This window comes from Emys orbicularis, chromosome 1 (assembly GCF_028017835.1).
Source record: "Emys orbicularis isolate rEmyOrb1 chromosome 1, rEmyOrb1.hap1, whole genome shotgun sequence".
In the NCBI taxonomy this organism is placed as follows: Eukaryota; Metazoa; Chordata; order Testudines; family Emydidae; genus Emys; species Emys orbicularis.
The window spans coordinates 42,025,934-42,049,172 of NC_088683.1; the positions used below are offsets into that span (position 1 = coordinate 42,025,934).

The 23,239-nt window shown below is 39.7% G+C and overlaps 1 protein-coding gene across 1 annotated transcript in view; it reads right to left on the reverse strand.

Moving 5' to 3' along the window:
- The window catches only part of MAPK11 (mitogen-activated protein kinase 11), a 53,260-nt gene that overhangs the window by 16,451 nt on the left and 13,570 nt on the right, over positions 1–23,239 (reverse strand). Inside the window, exons 2-9 of the mRNA XM_065423308.1 lie at positions 14,476–14,605; positions 13,316–13,374; positions 11,632–11,743; positions 10,187–10,216; positions 10,009–10,056; positions 6,692–6,806; positions 6,494–6,565; positions 4,330–4,409 (exon numbers count right to left, since the gene is read on the reverse strand). Of these exons, the coding sequence (XP_065279380.1) occupies positions 4,330–4,409; positions 6,494–6,565; positions 6,692–6,806; positions 10,009–10,056; positions 10,187–10,216; positions 11,632–11,743; positions 13,316–13,374; positions 14,476–14,605 (646 nt within the window). The remainder of the gene's footprint in view (positions 1–4,329; positions 4,410–6,493; positions 6,566–6,691; positions 6,807–10,008; positions 10,057–10,186; positions 10,217–11,631; positions 11,744–13,315; positions 13,375–14,475; positions 14,606–23,239) is intronic.

Sequence of the window (23,239 nt, forward strand, 5' to 3'; positions counted from 1 at the left end):
AAGTATTTTGAGAGGTCATTCCAAGCTACAGTCTCATTCAAAATGTATCCTAGTACAGGGTTAATCTTTAATTTACAACAAACTTGTGAAACCAGAAGTAGAAATATATTTCTTTTTACTTTCTATTTTACTGGAAGTTGTCAAGAGGAGTTGGACCAATATGGCTGCCATTACTAACATATTTCAAAATATTTTCCTCTTTTTATTATGGAGGTTGGCAACTCAGCTTTCTAAAAGTGTGATTGCTGTTACCAGTGGCAGCCAGTCATCTACAGAGAGTACAGGTTTAAAGGACAGAGAACAGGATTAATTTCCCCTCCCATGAGAATACATCCCTGAAAGGTGTTGTGCACTCCTGGGAGATGATGCTGAGCATGTTCTCCTCCCATAGTTGGTGAGAGAGCTCAGCACCTCAGAGAATCAGACCTTTAGGGACATATGTTGATATAACTTGCTGTGCAGTTTTTAAATATATAGCAGCTACACTTTCTTGCATGGAAACTATGGGCTAAAATGGAAATCAACCATTACTTAACAGAAATCATCAGACATCTGTGCATTTGAATATATTTGTGCCTAATCTGTGCTGATTTATTAACATCCCAATTCCTCATTGAAAGAATCCATCAGTGATTGTAGGGGACCAGGCCTGTTTTGTCTTCCGGCTACCTCCAACTGCGACCAACATCAGTTTGGCTGTATCTTGTTTACTCACCAGCCTTTCCTCCATGTCCTTGTCATCTCCACAGAAACCCACCCATTGGAAATACTGAAAGTGGGATTATGGGCTAATCCCAAATTAAGACATCAGATCTTCAAACTAACTCAGAGACTTGTTCGGAAACATCTGGTGAAGTTTATATAAAGATTCCCTGTCTTTTTCCAGTTTTTTTAATCCTCTGTTTATCACTGAAAATAAGTTTGGAATCTCCATTTAAGTCTTGATCCTGCTTTGAGTGGAGTGTAGCTGGGAATGCACAATTGTTGCTCTTCAGGACAAGTACAAATGGAGGCCACAAGCAACATTAAAAAGTAGACATAGTCCTCTGAGCAGAAGTTGAAAAGTAAAAGGAACAGGATGCAGGTAGAGAATGGGCTTACTTGAGGAGATGGGGAGGTAAGTGCTATCCTCAGCCTGAAAACAAGGTATACAGTTATGGACCAGCTTCCCTGGCATTACTCCAGTAACTTGGAGGTCATATCACAGGACTCATTAACTGGGGTCTGCTGCTCTTGGTTCTCCTGTACTCTCTATGCTGCACAGCACTTCTTCACTTGTACACACAACATTTTTAACCTGCGATGTGCAGGATGAAGCTATAAGGAAGCAAAATAAAACCTTCTACTTTACCTAGATTAAGAAACTGACAACAGGTTTTTTCAGTGTACGAGAGAAGAGGATGGGCTTTCATTTTAAATTTAGAGCGAGAAAGAGGGATTTTAACCAAGAGCCAAATATTCTGAGAAACTGGTGAACACCCGAAGGCCTCATTGACTATGCCAGATTGCTCCATTGTTTTGTCTGACCCATCAGGCCAAAAAACTCAAGGACAGGCCAGATCTCTGTGGTAAAGTTAGGGCCAACAAAGGCCCTTATACTATTGCTGCTGCTGGTGCCCAAGTTGCAATATAGGGCAAGCCCTGGGGCTGATCTAATTTGTGCCTCCTGGTGCCATTTCCCCTATGGGGCTTGAAGCAGTGAGGAATCACCAAGTGCAGGTCTCCCCTGGTCACACTTCCATTCATCTCATCCCTTTCCTGGTCCCCAATATGCCCCACCACCCTGCTCCAGAATTCCCCCTGTCCCAGGGCTTCTTTGGAGGTGATACAGAGATGGCTCTGCCCTGGGTAGAGGTGTGTGTTCTGCAGTGGGGGGAATACACCAAAGGAGGGGGGAGTCATAAAGGAGGCAGGGTCTGTATAGACCCTTTGTCACTACTTTGGATCAGCTAGGATATAATGCAAGGGGTGAATTCCTCCCCCAAATTCCCAATTGCTTTAGAAAAATCAGAATTTTAATAATCAAGTTTTAGATCTACAAATACATCAAAATACAAATTTGTAAAGCTTCTTAAACCTCATTTCCCATCACATGATCTTCCAAGGAATCACAAAAGACACCTTTGCAAAAAAAAAACCATGAACTATTAAAAAAAAAAAAAAAAAAAGATTCCTGGCATCCATGAATTAGACTTACTGGGCTTTAGTCAGTGAACATCTAAGAACATGCAATCGTTTGTTATTAAGCGAGTTTCATATTTGCAGATAAGATAGTAAAATATTTGTGTAAAGCTCTGTACGGGAATAGCAAACAGATGACATTTGTACAGGCAAATTAGTGCCCAACTGGGACAAAACTAAACAGACTTGCCTTCCAGATAAGGCATAGGAATTTAACCTGTAAGGAAATATTACCGCCAGAAATAAACCCACCCTTTGGGGCACATACACACGCAATCTGACTCATTAAGGTGGCTCTGAACCAAAGAAATGAACTATGAAAAGATAAAAGCCACCATAATAAGAAGTCTACTCTCCCTACCAGTGAGCCCACAAAATTACTCTGAGCATTAATGAGTTACATATGATACACCTCTGAACCTAAGATAGGTTCAAAGCACAGAGGTTTGTACTACACTGGCCTCAAGAACAACCAAGTGACCATGCACTGGAGAGCCCTCCCTACATTTCTTGGCTGGCCCAGTCTCTCAGCACAGGGTATGGAGGGAGAGCCAACTAATCACCTAATTCCTGCCTCAACTCTTCCCAGGAGCCTGAATGCTCACAAACTGTGGGGCTGCCCCAAGCCCATAACGGTTACATTTAAAAAAAATAAAAAGCTGGAAGTTGCAAGAAAACAGAGTGTTAGCCTAGCCATGTTAGTTTCCTCAGTTGTTCAACAGATATGAATATACCGGTAAGAAAAACATTAAAACACACAAAGGCAAAAAAACAAAAACAAACAAAAAAATAAATAAAAAAAAAGCCTTTACAGAATGAGAAATAAAGCACTGTTAGAAATCCAGCAAATTAGCAAAACGGTGTTAGACCAGCTTTATTTACTTGTCACCTACACAGCTCTTATATTCTGCATTAAGTGTTGGAGTAGCACATTGAACACAGAGGAAAAATATTGACTGCCTGTGTAACCAGTGTGTGACAGTCCATCATGCTCCTATGCCACTGAGCGCCTCAGAAAGCAGTCTTGTGACCACACAGATTTCTCCACCAAAAATGTGTTCTTTCTCCTTGAGGTCTGTCCTCTGATGTTCTAGACAGTATAAGCAAGCAAGGGTGGTTGCTCTCACTTTCTCCAGGGACTACTCTGGGAGCCACGTAAAGGATTTAGCCATGTAAAGGATTGAGCTCTATATATGTAAAATATGTAACTAAATGAGCTGAGCCAAAGTTGTTATTGCTGAGAAGGTATAAATGTGCTGTGGTTTATCTCACCAAATGTTTATTATATTGTGCCCATCACCATAGCATTTCAGTGCCTTGACAGCCCAACCCAGGTCACAACTCTCAGCTAATTAACACTCCTAAGGACTCCCCTGGGGCCTCTATTGTTACTGCTTAAAAATCTAGATTCTTGATTTAAAAAAAAATTAAAAAATTATTATAGATTTAATAGGGAAACTCACACAAAGAGAAACAGTAGTTTGGCTAGAAAACATTTGTTTTAATGGGTTATCCCATTCATGCATCTTATGTGTAGAGTTTTAATTATAAAATTATGCCTTTGGTGTCGCATAATGAAAGCAGATCCCATATAAGTAGTCAGCAAAGGTGAGTGCATATGAGCCACAAAACTGGGATCCAAACGATATAGCCCTACTCAGAACATAGTGGTGTTTGGATCCAGCATTTTTGTTTTGATGTATCTCTAGTATTGAGAATGCAAAAACTAAATAGAAATCAGTTGATAATAATCTAATGCTCTTCGCTAAATATCAGTTTTATTTATTTTTCAAAGTACCACAGCAAAACAAAGGATCATCCAAACTGACTGCGAGATTACTGAATACATTCTCACATATTCAGTGATTGTTTTTCTAAGTACTAAAACTAATCTCTAACATTTTTAAGAGCACCTAAGCAACTTAGGAGATAAGTCTTATTGAAAGATGACAGCTTCAAGTTACTTTTGAAAATTTTTACCCCACTTGCTGAATGTTGCCACTAGCAGCAAAAAAGCAATGATTTTAAACAGCTTTTTGTATTTGGAATTGAGCAGCACGCTATCTAACACAACCAATGGCATACCACATCAATTATTATGAAAAAGTAAATTATTAACTCAGCTAAATTATGGAATGGTGAACTCACATGTTCCGATGATATTTTCTTGAGAAGTTCAGAACTGGGTGTTCCCACAACTTCCATTATTCTCTTTAGTTGGTCAATATCTGCAAGTATTCAAGAAAACTCCAGGAAAGATAGTAAAAGTAAGCAACAGACAAGCCTTGTGTGTTTAAATAAACCCCGAACTCCTGCACAGATGATCAGATCCTCAGGTGGAGGAAGGGACACAGTTCTATTGACTGCAATGGAGTTAGCCAATTTATACCAACTGAAGATTAGGTCCAGAGTGTCTTATTGTCCACTGCCCAGAACATCGTGTATTCATTTACACTTGTGGAATGTGAGTGTAAAATGCTACCACCAGTGTAAGGTCCCAGTTCAACACAGTCATATGCCTAACTTTGAGTTGAATGGGGTTAAAGCATGTGCTTAACAATTTCAGCCTATGCTCAAGTGCTTTGCTGAACAGGGATGACTGCTGACTCGGGGGCTGAGTGGAGAATTCTGACTGGGTAGCATATTACACCCACTTTGCACTGGGGCAAAGGAGTGTAGAACCAGGCCCATAATCTTTAAAATGTACATTTCCTGAGTTAGTATATGATCTGAAAAGTGAACCACATTAACACTTCCTCTAGTGATTCAAGATTAAATTAAAGTCTCAGTGAAGTTGATGAAACTATAACCCTAGATTGTATTTTACAAGAAAAAAGAAACAACAACCCTGGTAAGTCTATATTATGTAAAAATCCTATTTTTGGAAACAATACATACCAGCTTACCAAAAATAGTCAGAAACACCACCTTAGTCAAGGGATGTGAAGCAACAGGTATTATTAAGAACATCTGAGTGATGCTCTGGTGCCATTGTTGACAATACAGTCTGACCGATTTAAACACTTCAGAAAGCTCAATAGCAAGATGTTACCATGTCTTAGTTGTTTTTCAGAGAGCTATAATATCATCATGCCTTTTCCACACCTGGCCATATTCTAGCTTTAGCTGCAATGTTAGGATTTTTTCGCTTTTCAGAGTAGCGAGAACAGTCAGGCCTGGCCTACACTACACAGTTAGGTCAACCTAAGGCAGCTACTATGTAAGTGCCCTACTACACCGACATAATAATGCCACCTCCACAAGAGGTGCAGGGCTTATGTCGGTGAAGTTAGGGTGATGCAGTGTCTCTGTAGATGCATTACTTACATGGGCTGTTGGCTGTCTTGTCAATTTCACAGCTCCAGAAACTGACAAGAAAGCTGGACAACTAGAGCCCAGCTCCCCCCAGCACCACGCTCCCAGATGGGCTGCTGCCCAGAGGCTCCCTACTTCCCACTCAGGGAGGCAAGAAGCCCAGGTGGCTCCAGCAGGTCAGTGGAAGCGTTCCTGGTGAGGACGCGCACCACCAAGAGAAGGAGGTTAGCTCAGCCACTGCAATAATTACTGTGGTGGCTGTAAGTTCACCTAACATAGGTCGAGTTAGGACAGTAGTGTAGGCATGCCCTTAGTGTGGAACACAACAGAATCTGATGTACACTGTGCCTCTGTTTTGAATGCAGAGAGGTTTTCTGATGTGATCTAGCAATCATTTGTTTGTCATCCAGTCTCTTCAGTCTCCATTTTTACTTCCTCTGCATTTCCTTTTACTATTATTCTACCCTACTCAGCAACTGCCTTTTCTGCCCTCCTATCAGTCAGAGAAACAACATAGGCTGCAATAGAGCCCATCAATATTGCACCATGAACCATAATAGTCCCACTACTTTATGTTGGAATGAGGGATTTTTATGTTGCCTCTCTTGCCTACATACAAATAAAAACAGCAGTTCTACAACAGTAAGTGACATGCATATTAATTCAATTTTAATAAATGTATGTTGTTTTTGAGAAGCTGCACAAATGAAAGAAATCAATCCTTCTGCAACTAGGTCATTATTTAAATATCAGGCATAAAATAAAGATTGCATGTAGCTTCTTGTGGTTTAAGAACATCTGTTATTGCTTTTTCTTCTGATGGTTGTTATGTTCAGCAGTCATATATAGTAAATTGAACAATTAGCAAAGCTCAGTTTGCTGTATTGAAGGCTTGTTACCTGGCAAATATAGCCTTAAGAACATTTTGGTGATTAGAGAACATGAAGAACTGTGGTGCACTTGCACTTCATGTAACTGCATTTTATGTTAAGGATACAGTCATTTCCTGGAAAAAGAGCCTTGCCTTTCAATAGCTCTGCCATGATGCATCCCACTGACCAAATGTCAACTGCCAAAAATAAGGAGAGAGAGAGAGAGAGATGCATGATAAACATAATAAAAATGGTTAAATGCAGTTGCTTTTTCCTGTTGTGACTATATTGTTTGTAGTTTAAAAATAAGTATCTTACTTTACCTGTTTGATTATAGTGCATCCAGTTTAACATAATTTCTGGGGCTCTGTACCATCTTGTTGCTACATATCCAGTCATTTCATCATCAGTTTGTCGGGCTAAACCAAAGTCTAAAATCTACAGAAGAAAAAAAATCAAGATTTCTCATTATTTTTATTATAGGAGTTGATTTGTTCCCTGTTCTTTATTTCTGGCTTACTTCAGCCATCAAAACACCTCAGCTTGCAATGAATTCGACCCTCAACATTTCATACCCAGCCAAGTTTGCTCCCCATCTCATGCTTTCTGGTAATACTAAGAAAGATGGAGTCCTTTAATGACTAAGAATCTGACCTTGATGTAAGTGGACCGACTTATGCAGTGCCCCATTAAAGTAATCGGGGCTATGTGCTGGTGCCAGGGTCTCTCCATGGTAATATGATGGCAAAGTTGGAGCTTAAATGGAATTGGACCCTTTTACACAAACTCTGAATTTGACCTTCAATTTATTTTTCCTGTAACATTACATTGATAGCCATAATCACTGCTAGTATATCAGAGCTGAAGAATATCAACAAAGAAAATTAAGCCTGAATTGTATAGGTATAAAATGCCAACACCCAAAAACATCAAATCATGACATATTAAAAGCACCACTGTATTACTCACAAATGCCCCAATGTTTCCTTAGCTCAGCTATTTGTGTTTAGGCCTTGTAACACATATAGCATTTATTCAATCACACACATTTTGATGCCACTAAGAGAAGCATATGTAAGATGCATAAGGAAAAGCTCACAGAGTACCATCTAACACCCCATTGAAATGAAAAGTGAGTTTTTCTTAAAAATACCACACACACATTTGATGGCACAATAGTGCCCAATGAATGCCCTCCTTTTGGAAAGCTTATGTCCAAGAGAAAGCATTATGTTTCAGTTTATTTCTTTGCTTTCTGGTATCTACTTCTATTTATTAGTTTTCTCTAAATAGGCAAATAATGAAATACAACATCTGAAGCAAGAGCCATATGAATAATGACTAGAATCTGCAACACTAAGAACATAACAATGGCCCTACTGGGTCAGACCAAAGGTCCATCTAGCCCAGTATCCTGTCTTCCGACAGTGGCCAGTGCCAGGTGCCCCACAGGGAATGAACAGAACAGGTAATCATCAAGTGATCCATCCCCTGTCACTCATTCCCAGCTTCTGGCAAACAGAGGCTAGGGACATCATTCCTGCCCATCCTGGCTAATAGCCACTGATGGACCTATCCTCCATGAATTTATCTAGTTCTTTTTTGAACCCTGTTATGGTCTTGGCCTTCACAACATCCTCTGGCAAGGAGTTCCATAGGTTGACTGTGCGTTGTGTGAAGATATACTTCCTTTTGTTTATTTTAAACCTGCTGCCTATTAATTTCACTGGGTGACCCCTAGTTCTTGTGTTTTGAGAAGTAGTAAACAACACTTCCTTATCTACTTTCTCTACACCAGTCACAATTTTATAGACCTCAATCGTATCTCCCCTTAGCCATCTCTTTTCCAAGCTGAAAAGTCCCAGTCTTATTAATCTCTCCTCATACAGAAGCCGTTCCATACCCCTAATAATTTTTGTTGCCGTTTTCTGAACCTTTTCCAATTCCAATATAACTTTTTTGAGATGGGGCGACCACATCTGCACACAGTATTCAAGATGTGGGCCATGGATTTATATAGAGGCAACATGATATTTTCTATCCTATTATCTATCCCTTTCTTAATTATTCCCAGCATTCTGTTCACTTTTTTGACTGCCACTGCACACTGAGTGGATGTTTTCAGAGAACTATCCACAATGACTCCAAGATCTCTTTCTTGAGTGGTAACAGCTAATTTAGACCCCATCATTTTATATGTATAGTTGGGATTATGCTTTCCAATGTGCATTACTTTGCATTTATCAACATTGAATTTCATCTGCCTAGGACAAGGAAAGGGCATTTTGCAACAATGTATTTTTAGATTTCTCATTATTGATCATTTCTTGCTCAAATATGTTGATACACTTTTTATTTCCTTTTTGGCTACTTTTTAAAGCACCACCAATTTAGATTTTCCCATAATAGTTTGGCCTCATACAAGCGAATAAGTAATGAAAATAATGAAAAATGGAATGGAACCCAGCCAAAGAGTAGGTGAGGAGAGAGGAGGTTGGGTGGTGTGTAAATTTTAGAAAAGAAGATCTGAAGTCTCCTTTATCACCCTAGAGTATAAAGAATAACATGGACTTTTATAAAGAGAATGATCAGGCAAAGACTTCCCATAATCCCTCAAAAATGAGACTCCACATACAGGTATGAAAATATTAAAGGCCAGTCATGATATTTGCTGAGCTTCCTCAACTGCCACTGAGGTGAATAGGGGCTTTAGTCCTCAGGTCAACTGCACTGTACTGGGTGTGTTGTCAACTACTGTGATTTTGTTGCAGGTCTCATGGAATTTGGTGTTTTCTTTAAAATGTCAGAGTAAAGCCGTCATCATCATATCTCTGCTTTCATTTAAAAAAAAAAAAAAAAGAAGTGTGTTCTGACTTTGATGACTATGGAGAAAGACTTGAAAATGGGAAGGGAGTGTACCCTAAAGGCTCAGAAAACTCTAAGCTTTTTGGGGTTGGGGCTGTCTTCCTGTTCTGTGTTTATACAGCACTTAGCACAATGGGGTCCTGGTCCACCATCAGGGCTTCTAGGTGCTACGATGATACAAATTATAAACAACCAACAACAACACCGATAATCCAGAAGGCCAAGAAAACCCAACAAAAAACGATCCACAATTTATTTAAAAAAAAAAAAATCATGATTTTTGGGGCCTGACTCATGACTTTTGAACACCTGGGGTTGGTAATACGGGTGTTTGCTTTACCAAAGTACCCTTTTATATATTTCAGCCAGTTTAATCATTGTTAACTTTCTATAAGTATATGTCCTGTACATGTAGAGTAATTGCTGTATGTAGTGCTTCACCTCAACATCTGGGGCCAGATCCTGGAGTCTTGTCACTTGGAGTATCAGCTAAAATGTTGGGCCCATAAGCCCATTTTTTAACCTAAGTGCTTCCTATTCTCAGTTTTTAAATGTTAAGAGGATTTTTATTCACTGTAAACAATTTGCACACGGTACCTGAAATAGTAGTTAATATCTGTATCCTCACAAATATTGTTAATGCAATTTATTTTTTCCTCTGCCAGTATGGCAACAGTAACTAAATACATGGATGTGTACTAACATAAAAATGGCAGTTAAAGTTCTAGTTCCAGAGATATTACAAGAACCTTCATCACAATAGCATGAATCCTACCCTTAATTCACAGTCTTCATTTACAGCTAGGTTACTGGGTTTCAAGTCCTGTATCAGAACAAACACAGCGTTAGTCATGCACACCTAATAAGGTTAAATTAGTATTGTAACAATATCAAGCCTGACATTGGGCAGTGCACACTGCATTGATTCGTATTCTCTGGCTAACTGAACTCACCCGGTGGATGATTCCAGCTGAGTGAATATACTGTGGAATAAAGAAAAGAAAAGAAGATAAGAAAGCAAGATTAGGAAAAAAAGTGGAAAAAAGGTAACAGTCACTTGTTCTAGTCATATTTTTTGTCCCCTATGTTTGGTGGTTTTATAAAGAGTTAGGAATGTTTCCTGATCTAAATCTTATCTGAGCAGCAATCACAAATACTAACAGGCAGGTAGCACAAGTGTCACTGACTTGCTCTTAGATATAAGTGTTCTCTCTCTCTTTCAAATATGAACACTTCAGGAAAACTAACCATGAAAACTATACTGATATCCTTAGAGCTGTAATACACACCCTTTTATCAAAAGTTGATTGACTATATAGTATTTGATAAAAAGACATTCATTTCATTTCAGTTTGGACCTCCATTTTGTTTGCATCCACATGCCGCCTTCCTATGCAAGTCAATAGATGCATAACCTAGCTACAAGCTAGACTCTTCACACACAAAATACACGGCTGTGTAACTGCATTTATATTGAAGAGGGATGGTGGGTTCGCTACAAGCAGATATTCATGTGCTCATTTTAATGGGAGTCCTTGCTTTTCACAACAAACAAGAGGAAAACATTCTTAGGATGCTGATAAGATAAGGTGAAATCCGAGCAAGGACTTTTAAAAAAAGAACAGTTCCATATTTCAGGTACAATTTACCTAAAGTTTGAAGAGCAACTGTACTTTGAAAAATGACTGTATAAACGGCACCTTGGGGTTTCATGTTTATTGTCTCTCAGTATCTCCTTATCAAACTTTGATCCGTTTACAAGTAAAAAGATGCATTTGTTTCTTATAATTTTCAGCCCTGTGAACTTGCCTTGGGATGTGAAAGTCAAGATGGATTTTTTCCTTCTTGGCATATCAACAAGAGGGCATAATTAGGCCTGCAGGATCTTTATTACTGAGGCCAATATCCAAGAAAGAAATAACCTGATGTGCCTTTCTTATCCAAGGGGGAGTTTACAGCACTGACAATTAGAAAAATAGACATATATTTTATGTACAAATTGAGCTGATTAGATATGAAATTATTGCGAGTCTATAATCTTGTAATCCCACTATAGCATTTTACGAGTCATAGGCCCCAATCCTGCAAATGCTTACAGAGGTGCTTAACTTTACACACAAGTAGTCCCACTGAAATGAATGGGGCTACTCACGTGTGTGAAGTCAAACTTGTGTGTAAGTATTTGAAGGATTGGGGTCTTGTCTTTAGTTCTGAAAGGAATCTGGGGAGTTGTAAATTTACTATGGTTTATAAAAATAAATCACCAGAGATGTCATGAGTATTTGTAAGTCTATTCAGCTCTGAAAATGAATTCAAATATTGCCTTTCCACTGAAATATTCATTATTACAACATTTTGGTTGCTCGGTATAAAATAAATGCCATCATGCAGCATGTACCTTAAGACCTCTAAGTAACTGGTAGATGAGAAACTGTATATGGTCATCTGTCAGCTTCTGGCACTTTACAATGTTATTCAAGTCAGCACCCATTAAATTTGTCACAAGATACCTGTAAAAATAAAATAACTTATTTCTGACAAGCAGCAGGTAAATCTAATTTGTTTAATTTAATATTAATTACTCACTCCCGTGTATATTCCTTCTCCATCCATCAATAGAGAGATAAAAATCACCTCCTTCCCCCAAATTAGGAGTTTAATCACTTGCCTTACAGTCCATAAGACATTTAATGTCTTTTTGCCAGACAAGTTTGTACAAACTCAGTAAGTTGGGAAATTTAAGAAAAAAATATCATATAACAATAGCAGTTCATAGCCATAGGTATGTGGTCAGTGTATTCTCACTGCAACTGTAGCAAGACAAACAATGATCATAGAACAAGAGAACTGTTGGCCAGGAAAGACCACACTGAATCTATCTGAGTTCCCATCTGTTCCCACTGAAGTCAAAGGCAAATCTCCCATAAAAAAATCAGGCCTGGTTTTGCTTGTAAGGCTCCTGCTACAACACAGATTCCGTTCAATGAGTAGAGATGGACAAAATTTGAGTCCCTTGGGAAATTCTGATATTTTGAAATTAGTTTTCATCCTAAATTGGAATGAAAAGTCAAAATTCACAGAATAGAAAATTCTGAAAAATTTCCATTTGGAAATATCAGAATGTTTGGTTCAGTTTTTTTGACTGAAACAAAAACATTTTGACATTCCTGAATCAAACGTTTCATTTGGTTTGTCAACCAAGATCGAATTGTTTTGTTTTGACTCTGTTCAACATTGAAATGTGTCCACTTGAATAACTATGTAGCTCAGGTACCTCATACCCTTATTCACATGAGTAATCCCATGAATGGAGCGAGCAAGGGTTATGTGATCAGACCCCAAACATCCAGGCTAATACCTATAACCAACTACATTTTAAAAACAAATATTTGAAAATCAAGTTTTTTATTTATTGGCACTTCAAGTGTTCAAAGCATTCTATCAACTTTAACCAATTAATTTACTGGCTATGCCTTAGATTCTAGATTCTGAGAGTGTAATCCTGGCCCTGTTGACATTAATGGGAGTTTTGCCACTGACTTCAATAAAGTCAGAATTTCACCCAGTGTTTCTCCTAAAAGACTGAGGGCCTAATTGTTCTCTCACCTGCTCCTGACTTACACTGGAGTAGTAACTACACTGAAGTTAATGAAGCTACACCAGTGTAAAACTAATACTAGATGAGAGGAGAATCAGGCCCAGAGATGTCATCACCCACTGCAGAATATTTTCCTGCATTCCTTACATGGCTGACGTCACTCATGCTGGCTAGAATAAACACTCCACATCCAAAACAAGGTTAAGGTGATCAGACCACAAATTTAGTGAGACATACATTAGATCAAATCACGTGCCAGGTACAGTAATAGAGTCCCTGCAATCTATTAAGTACCATGCCCAAAGGCCTTCGGGCAGAATCCCCTTCCCCTTTTTTTGAAAAGGGGACCAAAGGCACATTAGTCTCTCGAAGCTCATTTTGGCTGTAGCTAGACTAGAAAACTGTGTATCTGTTTTCCAGCAACATTGAAGCATCTATCTTCATAGCTTACCAATTAGTCACACTGATGTTAAATTTTACTTACACTTCATTAAAATTTTCTATTGAAGTTGCTGGTGTAAAAACATCTAGTAATCCTATAACCTGAAACAGAAAAGGTGATCTCCTTTTTATTTCAGAAATTCATGAGATAACACATCATTTATGCTAGCTGTCCTCAGAATCCCTGGAACTATGTATATGAACAACATGATTTCACCCTGAATATTTAACAAAACCAGCATAGTACTGAATGAACCTGAATGGAGAGGACTGGTTTTTTTGTTTTGTTTTTGCCACTAGAAGAAAAATTATCTCTCAGGGCAAACCAAAATTACATTACTTTATGAAAAAATGGAACAAGACTTCAGACAATCTAAAGTCAAGAAGGAGGAGACCTAATCTCCCATTATAGAACAAGTAGTGTATGATTTCGATTTGCTTCTATTGTACTTAAAGCTAAGTAATGCTTTACATGTTTTCTTGTAACATATTTACTGAAATAATTGTAACCTCCCTCCAGCATACTTTTCAATCTACTGTAACACCACTTCTCAACTATGAGTATTGAGTAATTTCCTGTCAGAGACTGGATTCATTTTCATTTTAGTTTAAGTCTGGGAAATTAACAGGAATTCCCCAATTCAGCAAGGTACTTAAGCGTCTGCCTAACTTTAAGTAAATTGGTAGTCCCATTGAAATTGATGTGACTGGGTTTAAAGTTAGGCACATGCTAAGTACTTTGCTGAATCGGAGCCATAAATCCTAGCAGCTTGCACCCAGGTCAAAGACTAAACTCAGTCTTCAGATAAGTACGTTATATTCCCATTAACTTCAGTGAGAGCTCTATGAGCGTATATGAGAACAGAATCTGGCCTTAATTTCTCAGTAGAATCCCAAACTGACAAATGCAGATTTGAGTTTTATTTGCATTTGATGCTTTACTCTGCCTTTCTCTACTAGGGTAACAACACATTTTCAACAAAAGACACCTCGTTAGTGTCTATTAATACCCATTCATGTCAATGGAAGTCTTCCCATTGGCGTCAATGGATTTAGGATCAATCCCTGAACCAGCAACCGTTTCTTGAAAAGACAGGGATCACATATACTTTTCCAATATAAGTGTAGGTAAAGTAAATTAAACTTCAGTTTATAAACTTTCATTTATAGACACAGAATGCAAAGTACAAACTCTTCACTTACATTTTCATGTTTCATGTGCTTAAGCAACCTAAGCTCTCGATAGGTTCTTCTTGCATGAATAAGTGACTGAAAAGGTCTTGAAAGCTTTTTTACTGCCACCTTCTGTCTTGTTTTGGTATCATAAGTTGAACTAAGAGAAAATTAAAAAAAATTAAAAAACATGATCTACCCTGGCATTGCTAGGCAAGGCCTCATGATGTAACAGTCCAAAGTCAACATGAGAAAGTTTGAGTTTATGATTCTATTTCCACCTGCTGTATCACCTGAAAGTGATCTCTGGGAGAGCTATTTGGAGACAACCTCCAATATTCAAAAATAGCTCTCTTGCAATCTTCCTGACAAATTACCAACTCCTAATGATATTGTTCATCCCTAGGTACTACCCTGTCCCCATCTGGCATGGAAAATAACCAGAGAATTAGCTTCATTAATTTTGCTTTCCAACTCCTGCCCAAACTCAAGGCGCTCTTAGGGAATATAAGGATTTGAACTCTAGCCCTTAGTGAACAGACTGGAGCCTTTAGTAATTATAGGATGATGCCACACTGTCTAGCAAATATTAATTATGCCTAGCGAGCATTTGCATGGTATATGCGTCTTCATAAATCTACTGACACCAGATTAAAATTTCGAAATAGCCACTGTCAGACTATAAAAGTTGCCTCAGGAACCATTACTAACAAACAAATCACCAGTATAAATGAACATATATGCAATTAAGGCTCCAATCCCACAAACATTTAAGCGTGTACTCAATTTTACACATTTGAGCAACCCACAGTCTTCAGTGGGAGTACTCAGATACATAGAGTTAAGCATGTATGTAACCATTTGAAGGAATAGGGACTTAATTTTCAATACAGTAGTAGCAAGTCTATATAACATATAGCAAGCCCCAAACAAATACTGCTCATTATGTTGCGAATGAGGGAAAAATTGGTTTATTTACACTATCTCCTGACAATGCATAGGACATTTGAAAACTATTTGTTCGGCTAATCAATAATCAAACTCTACCTCCCCTATTTAATACCATCCCTGCATTTTTACTTTCCCATTAAAATAAATTCAGTTCAGCTAAGAAAACTGAAGTTGCCTACTGAAAGTGTTGAGAACACAATCTGCAGTTGCTGGAGACAGCATGAGCATAAAGGGATAATCTTTAACACATTAACTTACAGGAAGCCTTTTACTGAGTAACAAATCTAGTTGAAAATTCAACAACAATAGTATGTGTAAGAGTGAGATGGCAATGGTTAGTAGTCATACTATATATTTTAATGGCTCCCAAAATTGTGCTAAGAGCTCCTGCATAAAGACATAAGTTTTTCCATAAGTAGTTCACAAACTAATGCCCAGTTCCTGTACTCCATGTGGATGGAGCTCCACATTTGCATGGCACCTCACTGAACTGAATGGCGCTCCATGTGGGGCAGAGGTCTATTCATCTGAAGCCCATTGCAGGATCAGGACCTCTTTTCTGACTAGACGCAAAAAAGGGGGCAAACAAGACAATGGGGAAAAATAGAGGACGAAGAACCAGGGCAACATCAGTAAGATTATACAACTGGTTATCTTATCTATCTGTCAACCCAGAACTCTCAGTGGTTTCTAGATTACATAGAAACTCAGCAAAGGCCAATGCAAAGCAGGATGGAGCAATGAATTTGTTTTTAATTATAGTTACACTGAAAGAGGAAGTAGACTTAATCAGCAAGTTTTTTGTAGGGATCAGCGAAGAAGTGAGTCAATCATGAGATGAATGAAACAGATAAGTGATTATTTAGTCAGATAGTTTGTAAGCATCACAGAACTGGATCTTAAAAAGGGATTTAAAGTTGGAGAGGGTAGTAGCTCTGTAGATCACTCCAGAAAAGAGACTCCATGAGTAAAGGGAAGAAAGCACAGGCAGTTGCAGGAAAAGGCTGGCATCTCCAGTGAGGAGGAGCAGGCAGAGTGATATGATAAGAGACTTGGCCTGACAAGTAGGGAGGAGGCAGATTTATGCAAGACATGATGGTGATAAGGAGACAATCTGATGTGTTGCTTGAGCAAGCGGAGGGGTTCAGACATGGGCTGGTGTGATCAGAAGTACAGGCAAGGAAGGTGATTTTAGTGGCTATGTTTTTCATGACTGGAAAAGGGGACGATGTGGACAGGAGTAAGTCGCAAGAGAAATATGTAGCCAAATGCCTCGTTAGCATGATGAGGACTAGACCTAGATCCTACGGTGAAATCCTGACCCCACTGAAGTCAATGAATGAAATATATTGATTTCAATGGGGCCAATATTTCACCCCATGTCTCCTCAGGAATACCTATTCTTCACTTACATTCTAGTCTTTTAAACTTGGCACATTTGTGAGGAAGGAAATGGATAGACAGGTGGCTTAACGCTTAGTACCGTCTACTGCAGACCACTGCCTAGCAAGTAGCTAACCTTATTTGTACCAATGCATAAATCTCCACTCATACTTTCATTGGCACATGAAAGCCTTGCAGAACCTGGGCCCTCTGTAGAAGGACTTAGGAAGACCCATCATTCCGATAAACATCTTCTCCCCCGCTTCAGTTCAATTGTGGGATTCAGTAGCTTGATAAAAGCTCAACTTAGAGATGGATTGCTTTCTACCATTTGAATGAGTCAGAGCTTTCAGATGGTATAAAGCATTGCTTTTTAGCCTTAGCAGTTCTTAAAACAGCAGGGCTTAGACCAGATTGGAACAGAATGAGGGAGAAAAAGCAAGTAGCAACCGGAGTTGTGTGACTTTTAAAGTGAAACTGTGCATATAAAATGAATGCCCATGATACTCAGCTGGTTTAAATCGGCACAGCTCCTTTACAGCCAGTGGACTGCACCAAGTGATGAGCTGGCCCATTATATTTTTGAAGTGTTTTTCTCACTTTGTCTCACCAGCCCCATCATCCATGTTGGATATTAAAACTGAAATTTGTGAAATCTAGTTTCCTTTCCACCATTTATGCTCTTCACTGTTTGAATTTAATTCACCTTGGACAATAAAAATAAACTATTCAATTTTGTTACTGCATATTTTTAGTTTCACTTTCTGGTTCTCAAATGTTAGCAGTATGCCATGGTGTTCAGGCTGCAAACACTGCTGGGAAATCTTTCTTTAAATGGGCTTTTTCCCCACAGAAATTCAAAAGCATTAATTTATTGAAAACATTGTTATTGATGTTATTTTTATAAAAGCTAACTCTGGGACCTCTCTTAGCAGTGTTCCTTTCAGATGTGATCTCTGTCAACCCAGAACTCTCAGTGGTTATAAGCATTTATTTGCTACCTGGAAGTGGTCAAGAGATATCAAGCTTGAGCAATAGTGTTGTTTTGGCACTGTTCAAAACCTTCTGCTCAGTGTAATTTTAAATCACTGCTTAATTTAGAGAGACTGTTTCAGTGTTGCTTACTCTCCTGATATTTAGTGCTTTTCTGAAAGCCCCAGCTGCTTAAATCATGAGATCATTTGAGAATCTGACCTTTCATTTCCTAAAGAAGTAACTTTCCAGACTTTATGGTTGCAGAGAAAAGTGAGAACACATGAAGCAAGAGTAGCTGAACGCTCAGAAACCAGAAGTCAAATGAAAAGAACGCAAAATGTAGTATTTTAAAACAATCTCATGGTTTTCAAACCAATTTCATGATTTTGGAATCCTGACTCATGATTTTGGAATACTTGGGATTGGCAATACAGCTGTTTATAAATAAAAAGTATGGTTTATGTGGTTTATGCTTATGAATTGCATGACATAGTAAAAAATACACCTCTACCCTGATATAATGCGACCCGATATAACATGAATTCGAATACAACGCGGTAAAGCAGTGCTCTGGAGGGGTGGGGCTGCACACTCCAGTGGATCAAAGCAAGTTCGATATAATGCGGTTTCACCTATAACACGGTAAGATATTTTGGCTCCCGGGGACTGCGTTATATCGGGGTAGAGGTGTAATTACATGATCATTTTGAATTCTTGGTTTCTTTCAGTGTGCTTCTGAATCAGTTCAAAAGAAACTAATGATTTTATTTTATATCATTTACTTATATATATTTACCATTCCCAATCATGAAATTTGGTTTTTGTACAGTTGTGATGACTGTTGATTATTTTATTCATGTTATGCCATAAAGGTGAGTGAAAATGACAATTTGTTTATTTTTTATAAAAACAAAACTGCTAAATAGAGAAGATATCACAAAGTTTACAAACATCAGTGTCTTGGAAAGGACCCAGAAGAGACTGCTCTTAAAGCAGCCACTGTTTACTGAATTATGGAGTGTAGTCTTGGGAAAGAGCACATACGCCATCAATCCAACCACAAGGAAATGTGCCATAAGAGCAATTGGCAGCATGGCAGAATCAGGAGGAAGCTATGTTGCAGTCCCAATGTAAAGAAGCGAGCATTTCCCATTGTCAGCTTTGGATAAGTGGTGCCAACAAACAAAATAAACGAACACAGGGAACTGAAATATTCCCTTCATCTCACCCCCCAAACAAATGCTTTATTATTTTATGGCAGTTCAAGGAAGTTAGTGAATGCAACTTTCAGAGAGCCACATTTACCCTACAAAGCACAGAGTGCTTCTTTGTCTACTAGGAAACACACAATTCTGTACAGGTACATGCGTAAGAATAAATCTATAAAAAATATGAAAGGTAGTGAGACAAAAGGAGAGAGGATGAGTAATGGTCTTCAGCAAAACAACATACTAATCTCATTGCTACAGGAAACAACACTTACTTCACCCTACAAATGGTGATGCGATATATTATGGTTTTGCAATGCAGTATCACGTGGATATTGTTCCTACATACCTTGTGAGCATTACATAAGGTATGTAAGAACTTGTGCTTTGCTTTAACTCCAGCACAACCAGTGTCAATTATTTAAGATGAATTTACAGCTAGCATCTGAATGCCAAAGCAGCAAACAGCTATTATATTAACTTACATTGCATATACTGTATTAAACAGATACTAAAATTGCACATATCTGCTTCCTATGATTTTTCTATTTAGTCATGTCGCCTTAGTTTACTAGCAAAGAAACCTAGGTCTTAACTACAAACATTAATCAATGTCAATATAAATCTATTACCAACACAATTTATAAAATAAAAATAATCAGTATACTAACTATACTCAATCATTGGGCTACCGGGGAGATTTAGTCTAATCTTTTGTCTTTCAGACCTCCATCCTGCAAATACTTGTGCATATGAGTAACTTTACACACTAAAGACTTTTTTGGGGGAACGGTTATAGACATTATGACTGAAGTCATTGGGACTAATCACACATGTAAAGTTACTCATGTGTGTAAATGTATGCAGGGTTAGAGTCTTGGAATGATTAGCTCTCTTAGTGCAGGGACCATGTGGTATCTGTCTCTTATACAGCTTTTGAGTAGACTGCCAGTGTTTAAATAATAAAGATCTGTCACTGTTGCAAAGCTAATATACTATTGAAGATCAAGCTGCATTTTATTCCACCATCAAAAAAGAAAACTGTCAGGTAGCTATAGATTATGGAATATGAAACTATAATTAAAACTGTCAACTTCTAGGCTGCACATAAAATTTACTATTTTTTTAAAAAAAAAGTGCCATCAAGATGCATGCATAAACCCAAGCAAACAATCTCATTTACATTACCAACGTCCTCCTTTTCCCTAAGTCCTCCCATATCTTGTTCGCTCTCTCCATAATGGTCAACATTTTCAGAGGCAGGACTTGGGCTCCTAAGTCACTTTTGAAAATCCCACACTTAGGCCATAAATATAGACTTAGGAGTCTAGAAAATGTTGGTCATCGTGCCTAAATTTAGCCCCTGATCTTGCAAAGAGCTACATGCAGCCAGGCGTTAGATCTTAAAGGTCTTTGGGACAAGGGACCCTGTTTTACTCCATTTGTAAATTGCCATGCTCGTTTTGGCACTGGATAAACAACTAATGACTTTATTAATAGTTACAACGCTGGAAACACAAAGGAAGCTGCTCAATTTCCAAATAGCAGGCTGAATTAATTGTACTCTGCAGAAAAATGTGCTCATTTTTGGTATTTCTCTTTGCTGAAAGCTGTAGTTCTTCAGAGCATCATTTCTATAGTTACTTTTTTCACCAGACCTCCAGAGGGTCCTGCTAGAAGCATAGGCGCCGACTTCCCCTCTTTCCCATGGGTGCTCGACCCCCACCCCTGGCCCTGCCCCCATTCCACCCCTTCCATGAGGCCACTCCCCTGCCCTATGGCTACAACCACTATGGAGCCACCCCTGTTTCAGTGATCCTCCCCTCTCACCCAGATCCTTGCAGCAGTGCAACTTGGTTGTCTCCTTCCCATCCCCGGGAAAAGTACTCAGGCTGTCTAGTATCAGCAGCAGGGAACCAATTCTGTCCCAATCCCTCCACCCCAAGTACCCACACTGCATTTTTCAAACTCTCCTTTTTTTCTCTTTGTAATCATAGTCCATCTGCTGCTCACCCATGGCTCTCATCACACCCCTGGCACATCATATCATCCATCCATCTCCTTCTCCTCCTCCCTCTTCCTTCCCCTCACTGGCTCCATTTCCACATCCTTGTTACTCTCCCCCTCTACATGCTCCTCTTCATCCCAATCTCCCTGCTCTTCCTACCAGCACAAATCCAGATCCCACATCCACACCCTCCTCTGCCTTCTCCTCCTTACCTCTGGTGACATTTGCCCTAGCCCTGGCCCTCCCTCTTTACCTCCTACGCTCATCTCTGCCACCACTGCCGCCCTTCTCGTGTCCCCATTTGTAACCTCACGCCCATCCTCCTCCTCCTCCTCTGCCCTTCTCTGGAACACCCACTCCATCTCTAAAAAAATTCCCAGCCATCTCCAACCTCTTCATATCTTGCTCCCTCCAGCTCCTGGCTCTCACAGAGACCTGGAGTCCTTCATCTTATAGAGGCCTCTTCTTCTCCCACTCCCCACCCTGAATCAGCCCAGGTTGGGGGTGTTGGACTTCTCCTCTGCCTCTCCTGCTGCTTCCCACCTCCCCCTTGTCCCCTGTCCCATCCTTTCTCCTCTTTTGACCAGCACTGCATCCAACTCTTCTCTTCTCTGCCTCTCAATGTTACTGTCACCTACTGCCCACCAACTCCTCCCCATCAGCCTTCCTCTCTTTGACTCTTGGCTTTCTCTGTCTTCCACCACTCAGTCTTCTTTTGTTCAACATCTTCATTAATGATCTGGATGATGGGATGGATTGCACCCTCAGCAAGTTTGCGGATGACACTAAGCTAGGGGGAGAGGTAGATATGCTGGAGGGTAGAGATAGGGTCCAGAGTGACCTAGACAAATTGGAGGATTGGGCCAAAAGAAATCTGATGAGGTTCAACAAGGACAACTTAGGAAGGAAGAATCCCATGCACCGCTACAGGCTGGGGACCGACTGGCTAAGCAGCAGTTCTGCAGAAAAGGACCTGGGGATTACAGTGGATGAGAAGCTGGATATGAGTCAGCAGTGCCCTTGTTACCAAGAAGGCTAACAGCATATTGGGCTGCATTAGTAGGAGCATTGCCAGCAGATCGAGGGAAGTGATTATTCCCCTCTATTTGGCACTGGTGAGGCCACATCTGGAGTATTGTGTCCAATTTTGTGCCCCCACTACAGAAAGGATGTGGACAAATTGGAGAGAGTCTAGTGGAGGACAACGAAAATGATTAGGGGGCTGGAGCACATGACTTATGAGGAGAGGCTCAGGGAACTGGTCTTATTTAGTCTGCAGAAGAGAAAAGAGTGAGGGGGGATTTGATAGTGGCCATCAACTAGACTCATAGACTCATAGACTTTAAGGTCAGAAGGGACCATTGTGGTCATCTAGTCTGACCTCCCGCATGATGCAGGCCACAAAAGCTGACCCACCCACTTTCCCTTAACTCAGCTGTTGAAGTCTCCAGATCGTGATTTAAAGACTTCAAGTCGCAGAGAATCCTCCAGCTTGCGACCCCTGCCCTATGCTGTGGAGGAAGGCAAAAAACCTCCAGGGCCTCTGCCAATCTACCCTGGAGGAAAATTCCTTCCCGACCCCAAATATGGCGATCAGTAGAACCCCGAGCATACAGGCAAGAATCTCCAGCCGGACCCTCATTTTACCAGCGATGGCACGTTATTGCCTAATTGACTAAAATCACGTTATCCCATCAAACCATTCCCTCCATGAACTTATCTAGCCTAATCTTGAAGCCAGGGAGTTCTTTCGCCCCCACCGTTTCCCTCGGAAGGCTGTTCCAAAATTTCACCCCTCTGACAGTTAGAAACCTTCGTCTAATTTCAAGCCTAAACTTCCCCACGGCCAGTTTATATCCATTCGTTCTCGTGTCCACATTAGTACTGAGCTGAAATAATTCCTCTCCCTCCCTGGTATTTATCCCTCTGATATATTTAAAGAGAGCAATCATATCCCCCCTCAGCCTTCTTTTGGTTAGACTAAACAAACCGAGCTCCTCGAGTCTCCTTTCATATGAAAGGTTTTCCATTCCTCGGATCATCCTAGTGGCCCTTCTCTGTACCCGTTCCAGTTTGATTTCATCCTTTTTAAACATAGGAGACCAGAACTGCACACAGTACTCCAAATGAGGTCTCACCAGCGCCTTGTATAACGGAAGCAGCACCTCCTTGTCCCTACTAGAAATACCTCGCCTAACGCATCCCAAGATCGCATTAGCTTTTTTCACAGCCACGTCACATTGCCGACTCATAGTCATCCTGCGATCAA